Below are 12,646 nucleotides of genomic sequence, written 5' to 3'. Positions count from 1 at the left end.
AATCCCAAACGAAATCGATGGGAGTGAATGATGAATCACAAACACTGCCCAACAAACATCAGAAAAAAATTGAATAATCTAGCTTTAGTTTTAAGAAGAGATGATTTGTAAAACTAAACATGCCACTTGTATCACTCATCAGTGAATTACAGAAAAATAGCAACAAAAATAAATTACACTCTGAGTAAAAGAAGACTTGATCACTAATATAATCAATACTTACTGACGGCGATGCATCCCAAGTATCTTCTGAAATTCTTTCAGGTCCTTCTCAAGAATGGGATACTCATACACATCATCTAACACATTTCTGTATATTGTCTACAAAACAAAGCAGTATCTTAAAACACTTGACAACTCAAACATTCATCTAAGGCAACACATCAGTGGTGTACGTAAATTCAGGAACTATCCCACTAAAACAAATTTTATCATTATATTTATGCAAAACCTGTAAGGAAAGAATGTTGCTGTTTAAATTTCTGGAAATATTCAATATTCAGCTTGTTTTTGGAGAAACACTCCTACTTTGTACTGTGTACCAAGTGAGAGGGCAAAATGCTTGAACTGTTTTGTCTATAAACAGGAAAATTTGAAACACCACTTGTGGCTATTACATGAAACCTGGGTTAGGTCAGAATAATGGATTCTGAAGCATGACAACACACCACACCATCATCACTTATCCAAAATGATAACAAATAGGTTCATTAGATTAAAACTTTTAAAATGGTATGTATTCTACTCTACCTTTCCTCACATCTGCATGCATTTTAAACTGAGTTGGTATCTCCCACAAATTCCCACAACTCTCCCTGTAAACTAATGCATAAATAAATTTTACTTTTAATTCTGGGGGAAGACATTGTCATGATAAAAGTTCTAGGAAATATTTTCTTTGCACTTTTCCCACACCTGCACAGAGATCCTTCTCTTTCCATCCTAAATAACAAGGATCATGTGTACGAGCTGAGTCACCAGGTTTGCTCTAGCCCCCACATTCATAGTTTTCTGCATGAATGATTGTAGCCTACAACCCTGTGTGTTGGTTTTGCACATGTAACTGCAACCTTCACTAATGTTGTTGCTGTTTAATATTGCACACAGGCTTCCAGAAGAGGAACTGTGGGACAGTGCACAGTCACACACCTCCATGGCCAGAAAGCCCTGCATCCAGACAGATGCCTGAAATTATGTCCCCTTTCCAGTACACAATACACATTTAGTACCAAACAGCAAAAATCCTAAGGTCTTTGTTTCCATATGCAGTGTGTCCTACTTAAAAAACAAAACAAATCAAAACACACAAAAAAAGGAATCTCAAGATTTTCTCCACATTGCCTTTGTCTTGAGTGAGTGACTGAAGACAGAAAAGACCCTTAAGAAGATCTCCAGTTGTAGACAAAGAGCCTCATCAGTAAAAGTGGAAGATACTACAAAGTCTCCTAAAATACTCTCACCTTTCAACCAGTAGGGAAAATATATATATTGAAAAAAAAAATCAGTAACCAGATTGATTTTAGATTCTCAACAACAGCACTGTTTTCAAATTAATAAAGGAATTATAAGAGCATTTGGAACTCATACAGAAATATGAGAACTTTGCTAGCAAGTAAGGAACAAAATTTTATTTATCAGAAGTACATAGAACTATGCTGCTCTCCCTGTCTACCCAGCAAACACCATGGAATAGGATTTCACTCCTCAGTCAAAGCAGCATCTCTTACAAACATCTCAAAACTCTCTGTGCCCATGATCCTCTGGACACCAACTGCAGACCCTATTCTGAGAGATAGGATTGGTGTGTCCAAGGAACTTCCACATCTTTGTAGTTTTATTTCTTACCTTCCTAACTTTTCCCATTTTGGAAACCATGAGACTTCCATAAGTTTCATATGTTAAAGTAATGCTTTTAATGTTGACTGTACTGAAAGGATTTCTGTTCAAGCTGACTATAATTTAAGGCATTTAAAGAAGACACTTGTAAATCATTTTATATTATAGATTTCATGGAGAAGATCTAAGTATGAAAAAATATGTTTTATGGATTTTGCTGTTGAGGCTTTTTTGACACAGTATGTAATTAAAGAGTCCTGAAATGCATTACAGAAATTGTTTCAATACCTTTAAAAATTGTTTTAAATGCTCATCTTCGTGTAACCAGTCTTTGTAGAGAGAAGTCCACTGAGACACCAAGTGCAAGACTTTTCTTTTCCTACAGGACACATCAGAGTCATCTTCTTTCCCTTGGTGGTTCTTAGCACAATAGGTGCAGTAGGTTAAGGAACATATAATAAGATCTCAAAGAAACTTTAAAATTAACTGCTGGGAAAGACTTTGCAAAAATCTCATTTGCTGATGAAAGGTTTTTTTCACTGCATTGCTCAGTTTTAAATGTTTTATCCTGTCTGGAGCTTTAGGAGTTTCATAACTTTTGGGAATTAAATTCTCAGTAATAGGAATGCCAATTCATCCTCTTTGCCAACAGGGTTTTTTTCCTTTACAGATTAGAGAGGTGAGTCTATAAAAGTAAAACCAATTCAAAAGGAATTATACAATGTTCAGTCATATATTTTTTGCAGGACTGAGAATGAACCTTTGTCCTGCACACCAACATGAATGTCTGTGGGAAGGAGGGCAAAGCATCATTAACAATAAAACAAAAAACAGGCAAAGGAAGTCAATTTCTTTTTGCCTGCACAAATTACACTATCTCTAGAAGTGACACTACTAAAATTTAAAAAAAATGAAAGATTATTTCTACCATTGTTCTCTATTCATAGGGCAGAAACACCAAATGTCAGATGATACCCACTTTGTATACTGTTCCTGTCTCTTCAAGGTTCTTTGATTTATAAGGTAAAAAATTGATGTTTTCACCACAGAAGTTAAAGATGGGGAAAAGATTTTAAAAAGCAAGTAAACAAACCAAAGGTTCATTTTATAGCCACAAGTTTAATCAAATATTGATCCATAGCTTCATAGCATATGGAAGTCTTTAGAAATACATGAAAATAATTCTTTTATCTTGGAATGCTTTAAGACTTATATCCTGTATTACATGATAAAAGGAGCAGAGACTTTTTCTCCTTGTGTATTCTGTAATGTATTATGCACATGTAGGTGTTCTATGAATTAACATAACCTGTGGATGTTTTAACCCAAATTTAGATTCTACCTTGTCACAGTTATAAAAGTTTATTTCTCTTTAAACAAAGCTGACATAAAATTGCATTGTTGCTATGAGTTAGGCATCTGTTTCAAAACCAGGCACATAACTGTGATATAAGGCTCAACAGGAGATAAAACTATGAGTAGATGTGTGACCCCCCCATGAATACAACTTTCAGTAAAAGGATATTGCCTCAGGAGTGCCTGGCACAAGTCATCAGTCGTCATGAAAACCGTGTATGTGAGAAGGAAATCATCCAGGAGAGTTTCTGCAGAGGAAGACAAAAAAAAAAGCCCAAGGTACAATACATTAGCAAGAGCAGGAAGGGAGTATCAGCTCCTGTTACTGTGCACAGCAGGAACAGGACCCCTGCCCTTAAAAAAAAAAAAACCAAAGAATACAGAATACATAAATCTTTAAGTTTCAAAAGGTTACCACTGCAGGGATCAGTCCCTTTATTTAACAAGTACATCCTCAGCTCCCAAAGAACCAACAGGCACAAAATACTTCATCATAGTTGAGCAACCAGTAAGAAAGAGTCCTTATAACAAACACTGCCATCCTGGTTAGATCAGCTGCACACAAAGCAGCCTTCCCACACATCAGCATGTTCTGGAGATTCAGAAGAATACCTTTTAGCAGTAAGAGAAAAAGCTAGGATTGCCATGAACTGTGATTAACATCTATGCACAGCAGTGGAGAACCACAAAATAAACATATTCAAATCTTTAGATAGCTTGTGGGCATCACTGTAAGTGCTGAGAAGTTTTCTCTAAGGTTTGTTCAATTGTAATAATGAAGATTTTTTTCTCCTCCTGGTTTCTATCAGTTTTACAAAACCAGGCTGAAGGTACTTGCTGACAGAACACCCCACACTGAAGCTGTAGCACCTCAGGTTGTCAGGACAAACAGCCAGTTGCAGGTTTCAGAGCAGCTTTTTCATTCCTCATTCCCATGTCACACCACTTTTAGGATTTTTCCAAAACTTCACTGCACACATCACTGGGGTGAAAGCACTGGGTTTGTTTTTGGATGACAGGGCTCAAGGTAATCTCATGGTGATCTTCAAAAACCCAGTGGCAGAATGGACCTAAAACCAAACCAGGCTTTTCCTGGAGGTATGCTACAAAACTATATGGGGCAACCATCAGACATGAAAACTAAAGAAAATTTGTCTAGATTAAGGTATTTATTATTTCTCCCAACATGACAAGTTACCAGCCCAGTCTCCAACATCACTATATTCAGGGCTTGCCTGTGCAAGCTCTGAGCATCCTGGTCTTACTGAAGCTGCTTCCAGCATGGGTTGGACGCAGTGGTTTCACAGCTCCCCTCTAAATGAAATTATTACAAAATTTTTAAACAAATTTGATTCCAATTTTAGTAAACTACTCATGCACGATGCATGATTTAGAGTTTTTGGTTCACACAACAAAATATTCTCGTGTATGCAAATAGACAACGTAATTGGTCTTTGCAACCACAATATAAAAATGTTTATTTTTGTTTCTCTGATTTTGGGTTTTTTTTTTTCCCCAAATGGCAAGATTTTCCTCAAGTTTGAGGGATTCCTTTTGACTGTATTTCTTTCAATTTCAGCAAATACACTGTGCTCCCTTTAACAAGAGAGCAGCTCTTTTTTTTCAGATAAGAACAGAAACATAGACAGAAGCTGAACAGTAACATAAGTGTTTTCAGTTATATCGCAGAGCAAAAATATTTTACCAGTATAACTAACTGGTATTAGTTAGCACCAATTATGCTAAGCTGTGATTTAAGTGGTGGATTTACAACTGCAAACACTAAGGGTCAAACTGTACCTCACATGAGAAAGACAAGGCTGAGCCCTGATTGCCATACCCTGATTTTCTCAGTTTGTGACCTGTTCTGGTCCAAGCTAGTGCTTTTGTACAAGAGTGCAACTGAGAGCACCCCAGCCACTTTCCACAGCAGGACTGCAATTTCAGGATCATTTAGAGCAATTTCCTTTACAGCTGCTTGGGACCTTATCAGTAAATTATTGATCCCATAGCTGTGGTGCACAATGGCAATGAGAATTCATCCATATATCATTTGCAGGCAGATGTCACATGGATAAACATGGATGGATAGCTAATGACATCCCACCCTGTGAGCATGGGATTCAAAATACCACCAGTGTCTTTTAAAAAATTAAAAGAAATCTATCTAGCTCAATGCATTTAACACTACTGGTCTGGAAAGAGTCCTATCTAAGGACACATAGGTTAAACCCCTGGCACCCAGCAGCAAAACAATTAAATTCTTTATTCTACCCAACATTGTTGAAAATGGTGGGAAGTATTATCTCTGCATAAAAAGAGTATTTTGTCTCAGTAAATGAAAAGACATGGTGAACAGCTTGTTCTCTATCTGAAAGGTCATCTATTCATTCTCTTGCACATCTTTTGGATGGTACAATGAGGCTATTAAAGTTGGAGGTTTCACAAACATTTATTTGGAAACAGCTGAACTTGGAATCAACAAACACATTTTAGTTCTTCACTGACTGTGCTGTGATCCTCACAAAGTCAAACCAGATTATTTCCCTAATTTCCTACCCTGTGTAGGTGATACCTGAGTTTCAGCAAAACATTGCCATGTGTTTGGAAAAGAAATTAACTCCAAGGTGAAGCAAAACTACAATATTATCAATGAACTTCTCTAATGGTTCAAAAGAGTGAGACTTTATCATAATAACTGGTGTTTAAAAAGCAACTTATATATTTATTTTTATTGCCTGATAATCTGTTTTCCAGATGTCAATTCTTCCAGCATCCCAAAGTGTTGGGATGGAAAGAAAGACTGGTTTTACTGTAATGTCAGTTTCTTGCTTTTTTTGTTTTATTTTCTTGCAAGGACTATGCTACAGACATTATTAATGCAATTCTCTCTCAAAAAAAACTCCCAAAAACAAACAAACAAACAAAAAAACCCAACAAAAAACCAAAAACCCCAAAAAAACCAAATAAATAACAAAACAAAACAACACAACAAACAAACAGTGATGGAAAGTCAGGAACAGTACTTTTGTTCAGATAACTTACAATTAGTTTTAAGCCCTCTGTTCATTTCCATCTCTAAAACCTTCCCTCCACAGTCTCTGGTTTCTAACAACCCCATCAAAACAAAGTATATCACTCAGACCACTTAAAGCTGCACAAATGTACACACAGTGATTTCTTTCATCCTCTAAATGCAGAAGAAATGCTAAAAAGCAAAGTTAATAAATTATGTTTCCTACAGCTCCTGTGTAGGCTAAATTTCTTCAAATTGCCTCCGAACATGTTTAGAAATTTAAACCCTAGAGGAATGTTTTGAAGAAAAAAAAGTCTGGATTATACATGTGGTCCATTAATAGCATCACTCATCCGTTAAATTACTTTAACAAGTAAGCAATGAAAGTGCTTTTGCAAGATTAAATATCTATTACCAGACATCACCTAAAGACTTTACAATAATATTCATATTTTAAAGTGCCTGAACTAGCTTGTAGGTATTTCCCTGAAGTCCTACTGTTCACTGTAAATATCTTCTGCATTTTCTTCCTAAATGCCCTGTAATTTAAACCCATTCCAGAATGGTTTTTCATGCCATGGCAGGAACAAAAAACCTGAGGGTGTACTGATACTTCAAAAATAACTTGCTCAAAACAAACAACTGCACACTAGTCAGACACTTTTGGACATTAATACATGCCCACAAATGATTTGCTGGTCTTAATTCACAAAGGGAGAGAAAGGGTAACCATGAGAAGATTTATTCACAGCACATTATTCATTCTGTTACTAATGGCCACTAAGAGCAGTAAATTTGAATGAGGAAGGGCTGTAAGTGTACAAGTTGGGCTGACAATTATGAACAAAAGTCTTTCTGGGGTTTTTCTCTTTAGTCACATTTGATTTAAGAGTAAAAACAAAAGGCAATTCCAGTCAACTCATTAATAATTTACAGTTCACCATACCCCCACTCAGAATGGCAGTGAAATGCATACTCCTTTAAAAATTTTACTCCATGTTCCAGTTTCTGCCTAAATTTGTGACAATTTTCCCTATCATTCCTATAGAAAAAGCTTTTCTAGCATTTGTAGCAAACAGAGAGAATAAAATGTATAGTAATAGTCAGAAAGGAAAATATATTGAAAGGGAAATCCTGGTGCAAAAGTCTGTGATGCTATGACTTAAATTTATTTCTCTTCTTTGTGAATTTTTTATTTAATCGTTTTCTTCTAGCCATCAATCCAACTTTTCTCTGCTCCTCACAATTTTCATTTATTTGGCAAGCAATTATTACAAAGTCTGCAGATAAATTGCAGCTAAGGAATATTTCATTTCAGAAACAATTTCAAAGCTTCATTAAGACATGCAAAAGAACCAGCATGAATCCCATGGCCTCCTCTTCTTGCAGCTCTTTGGGCACAGCCTCAGGCAGTAATCTCACCACACCAATAGTGTGCAAGCTCCATAGGCATAAAAATAATAAAAAAGCAGGCACTGTGCTTGTTTGTTATTAAATAATCAATTTGCACCAGCTTCAGCTGAGACAGTTTCTCCCAGGCTATGAGTCCCCTCCTTCCCCCAAGTGAAATAAAGGATGGACACTGCTTTACCAGGAATAGTTAGTACTGCCTGTCACATTTTCCTGCAATGGACAAGTCCTCCTGCAAGACACATTCAGGGTGGCTGAGGGGTAGAAAGAGCAGTATAGAGACACTCTCACCCATGTGAAACATCCAGGGAACACCTGTTTCCAGCTGGTTACTGAAGGACCCAGCAATACATCTACATGAGAAGTTGCAGCTGTATAGGAGGGTGATGGCAGCCAACAGCAGTAACGGTGGGCAAGGGGGACCCAGGGTCCCAGAGACAGTAAATAATAAAATATTTACATGAACAACAAGCACATCAGATATTCTCACCTACTAAAAAAATAGACAGGATTCCCTGCTGTTTTCCCTGGGCCCACTTACCTCTCTAACAGGAGAAACCCCTTCTCTTTGAGAAGACAATTCTACAAACACCAGCTCAAGGTGATGGTACAATTATAAATGCCAGGAGGAAAGAATGGGTTTCCTACATGGGTTTGCACACCAAATCTGATGTTCCAATGGCTTTTTTTCTCCTTTCTCCACCCTGTTCTGTAGGCAGGCTATCAATTACTAAGGCTTAGGACAGAAATTCATACAGATCTGTAAAGAAAAGTCATCTGTGATTTAACAAATCAGGACAGGCAGTACACTTCTTGGTGCTGCCAAATCAAATATCTGTACCCTCTTTTCAAACTGGAGCATTTTCTTAAACTACTGAAATGGTATAAGGCATCAGTGGAGCAGCCTCACTTTAATAATTTGTACCATAAACATTTGAAGACCTAATCTAAAGTAAATGCCTTTGTCAAATGGAGTAAAAGTTAAATTTATTTGATTAAATTAGATATACTTGAGGACAGCTCTAAAAAGCAAATATTTAAAAAAGCTATCTCATAGAATGAGAGAAGAAGGAAAAGTATGGAAACATTCAAGTGTTACAGACAGCTACACATCTAACTAGCAATTATAGCAATTTATATGTTCACATATTATTTACTGGCCTGCACATGCACCAACCAGCATCTTTAGACCACCACAGCTCATGTCTCAGGCTGCATTTAGAATACACCTATTGCCTATTGCTAATATTAGATATACTGTCCAGCTAAGCCAGATATAATTATTCCTAATGCCTGAGTCGTTAATCTCTTTATACCCTCAAGAAGAGATAACTTGATGCCAAATTCCAGTTTGTCCTGGTTTTTGGATCACATTACTACATCCTGAATAGATTTTGCTTTGTTACTTCTCAATGGCTACCAGAAAAAAAAAAAAAAAAAAAAAAAAAAAAAAAGCAAACAAACAAAAGCAGAAAAATAAGCCAAAACAAGCCCTCCCACTTTCAGTGACAAACTGACTGCTGAGGTGACAAGAATCTCTTTTTCATATCAGACTTTACAGAGCAACTTTTCAGACTCTGTTCTTTCCACTCTCTGTAGCATTTCTTTGTCCATCTTTGTTCTATCTTTTCCATTATATGCTTACTTAAATATTATGAAAAAAATAAAGCTATGGAAAACAAGGCAACAACAGGATTTTAAACATCCAGTGCATCGAGGCTTTTTCTTATAACTGCATGGCTTACAAAAGGCAAATTCCTCCACACAGAGGAGTATAAGCCTATAGACTGCATGCATATAGACCATATATTCCTTTCTCTGCAGATTGAACACGTCATGTACTGTTAGCTGGGAGGAGGATACTGACAGTGAAATCTGTTAAACTGAGAAGAAAAACAATTAATCTGTTTTTTTGGGGGAGGGAGGTTGGTTTTTTTTTAACTTATCACTATTCTGAACCCAAATCTCTTCGACTTTGCACTGTACAAATCTATTGTGAATGGCTGTGCAAGAATTACAGAAAGATTTAAGGGTTTTTCAGGCTTGTATTCCACACTAAATCGGATTATAAGAAAATATAGATAAAGCACTGGAATGCAAGTCTTCTTCCACTTTATGCAAAGTAGTGATTCAGCTTGCTCCAAGATTTGCTGGTGGAAGCCAAACATGTATGGAGACTGAAGGAAAACCAAACACCAACAACAAAAAGAAGAAAAAACAACTGCCTGAATGAACAAGCCACTGGAATTCAGTAACTCATAGGTTAAAACTGCTCTTGCTGCTGTAGTGGCAAGCCTTAGTCATGCTACAGAGCAGTTGTGGTTGTCACTTTGTGTATGAAAGAATTAAACTGGGAGAACAAAACCGATGCACTAAATTAAAAATATAACACTCTAAACCTTCTGCTTTCCAAGCAGCAGAAATCGCTAAGTGTCCCTCCTTCCTGCTCAACTTATCTTTCAGAAATGTATCAAATAAAAAAAGGTCATTATATCCTCTTCATCCTCATCATGTAAGAACTTTAGTATAGTATATTGGTCATCAGCATCTAGGAACTCCAGCAGCAAGAAATAAAAGTAGGGGCTACACATGCAATTTTCAAACATCAATGCAAACTCTGAGGGACTTTCGTGTGATAATGAAATCTCTTTGGTGGTGGGGAGGGATATTTTTCAAAAAGACGAAGATGAAGAGAAAAATAAATGTGTTTTAGACAACATAGAACAAATTCTAAAACCCTCTAGCTATGCCATTTCCCATTTGTGACTGTGGCAAAGATAATAAGATGACCATATGGTCAGCTCCTGACATCCCCTTATGTTAATACACTTACCAGTATTAGCCAGAATTACAAATTTAATAATCATCAACAACTCTACTCTCATTTACATTCACTGCATCATCCCTACCTAGCAGGACCAGTTTTCTCCAACATTTTGTGAGGCTCATCCTGCAAAATATATTTGGGGGGAAAAAAAGTCAACTGCTAGACCAGCTGGATCGTTTGGAATTTTTATCCTGCTATGACTAAAAAGCTGGGATCAATAACACTAATGCACCTTCTGACCTCATTGCCCATATTGGAAATAATTTTTTAAAAAGAAAATATTCACTGATGGGGTTAGTAACGCCATACTGATCAGAAACAGTTACGACATGCATCTCTCAAAGTCATCAAGAAAGGCAGCCCTGTGAGATGGGGTTACAGCTGGGCAAACAGACAGATGAGCCCTGTGCCTGAGTAAAATGGATGCTGATTACTTACTATTCCATAGGGAGTAAATAGGTTTTTTTCTATTTTAAATATTCAGTCAGTTAGTTTAAATTAAATAAAATGAAGGCAACAGAAAAGCATTTGCAAGTTTTTCAGCCTCTCAGTGCCGAAAGCTCATAGCCTTGATAAATTCTTTCCAAACCTCTTCCTCCCTTCTGGAAAACAAGAAAAATTATAACATGCCTCATGGCAGACAGTGCTACATGTACACTTTTTTGTGTGGTTTAGTTCACATAATACATGCAATGCTCTGAAACCTTTCAGCAATGCAAACACAGGTCCTGAGAGCTGAGCTGTAATCAGAAAGAAAATTGCTTGCTCTGCAGAAACGGAAAAACGATTTGATGGCAGCAACTCTTTTCAAAGGTAAAAGTTCCTCAGTAATCTGTAATTCCACAGCAGATGGCAAGGGTGCTCAGGACCTTGCAGGATTAGCCCTTAATTCAAAATCGAATCCTCTAATAGTGCTATGCCACCATGGACACAGCATGGAGCAAAAAAATGAAAATTATGTTGAGAAAGGAAAGGTCAATGAAAAAAAAGAACATCGATATATAATTTGCTGCTAATGTATTAAAACAATTATAGTAGTTATGTCACCTAACCACCAAGGCACTGAGAAATCAATGCACAAAGGAATAAAGAGCAAGACATTTATTTCTGGCATTAGGTTAGAAAACTAAAATACATAAGGGCAAGATATTTAACCTGCACAACCACATTTTTTATTAGAGCACAGAAGTCAGAACTAGGAATCATTTCTAAGGTCATCTGCCAGAAATTTCTGGCAGTATTTTTAACATCTGCAGAATCAATCAAACACATTCTGTCTGGTAAGGTCAAAGATGCTCCTAAAGTTGCATTCCAGTTGCTGCTATTACATGCACTGGAGCAGCTTCTTATTTTGTTGGAGGGACAAAAAGCCCTGAAACCACAGGCAGGGAGCAAATGTCAAACTTGTCCAGCTTTAATGAGACACTAATTTTTCCACATAGAAATCTGAAGCTCTCTTTTTTCCCCAGGTGGAAGGGAGCCCTGGTGATTCATGTGCAGCTATAATGGTCAATGTTACTTGAAATTACTGGACAAATCCTCTACACCTTATACATTAGAAATGTTTCCTACAGCAGTCACTCTAAGCTATTGATACTTTTTGTTTAAAAAGTGCCTTTGACTGCTGCAACTAAAACCCTGAAGCTTTCCATGCAATGAAACTTGACAGCAAAAGGAGGTATTCTAATGCCCATGTGAAATCCTCACCCAGGCAAACTGCAGACACTCCTTGTTCACATCAGGCATCTCCCAAAGTACTTGAGGAGAAAAACCCATCGATTGATTATAATAAGCCAGCCAGGCCAGGATTGCCTGGAGCAGCAGGAGAGAGGATAAAAGATTTAATGGCTCCCTTTCATCCCTCTGCTGCAGACCAGCTGCCTGAGCTCAGCTTGCTGTGGTGTGCCCTCCTGGGTTTGCCCCTCCAGCTCGCACACTGCCTGGCACCCCAGGCACTGGTGTGGCCCACTGAAAGTTGTATGAGCAAGTACAAGGCAAGGTTCTGCTTTCTGCTTCTGTCTTGCACAGGAACTTTGTGCCACCACCAGCCTCCTCAGGCAACCAAGGAGATGCAATGTCTCCAACTCGAGCTCCTCAGTGACCAAGTTCCAGGTGTCACCAAGAGCTGCCACTGCCTCAGTGGTGCCAGCAGAACAGGATTTTTGTTGCAGCACAGCACACAGCCATCCTCCAGCAATGCA

The 12,646-nt window shown here is 37.5% G+C and overlaps 1 protein-coding gene across 1 annotated transcript in view; it reads right to left on the bottom strand.

Annotated features, from left to right (window-relative positions):
• RAPGEF5 (Rap guanine nucleotide exchange factor 5) overlaps positions 1–12,646 on the bottom strand; it is a 155,165-nt gene that overhangs the window by 32,107 nt on the left and 110,412 nt on the right. The window contains exons 12-14 of the mRNA XM_056483737.1: positions 3,362–3,440; positions 2,125–2,269; positions 224–321 (exon numbers count right to left, since the gene is read on the bottom strand). Coding sequence (XP_056339712.1) covers positions 224–321; positions 2,125–2,269; positions 3,362–3,440 — 322 coding nt within the window. The remainder of the gene's footprint in view (positions 1–223; positions 322–2,124; positions 2,270–3,361; positions 3,441–12,646) is intronic.

The sequence above is a fragment of the Oenanthe melanoleuca genome, chromosome 2 (genome assembly GCF_029582105.1).
Source record: "Oenanthe melanoleuca isolate GR-GAL-2019-014 chromosome 2, OMel1.0, whole genome shotgun sequence".
NCBI classification, from domain to species: Eukaryota; Metazoa; Chordata; class Aves; order Passeriformes; family Muscicapidae; genus Oenanthe; species Oenanthe melanoleuca.
The sequence above is the reverse complement of the archived record's forward strand: the minus strand, read 5'-3'. Positions and strand labels throughout refer to the sequence as shown.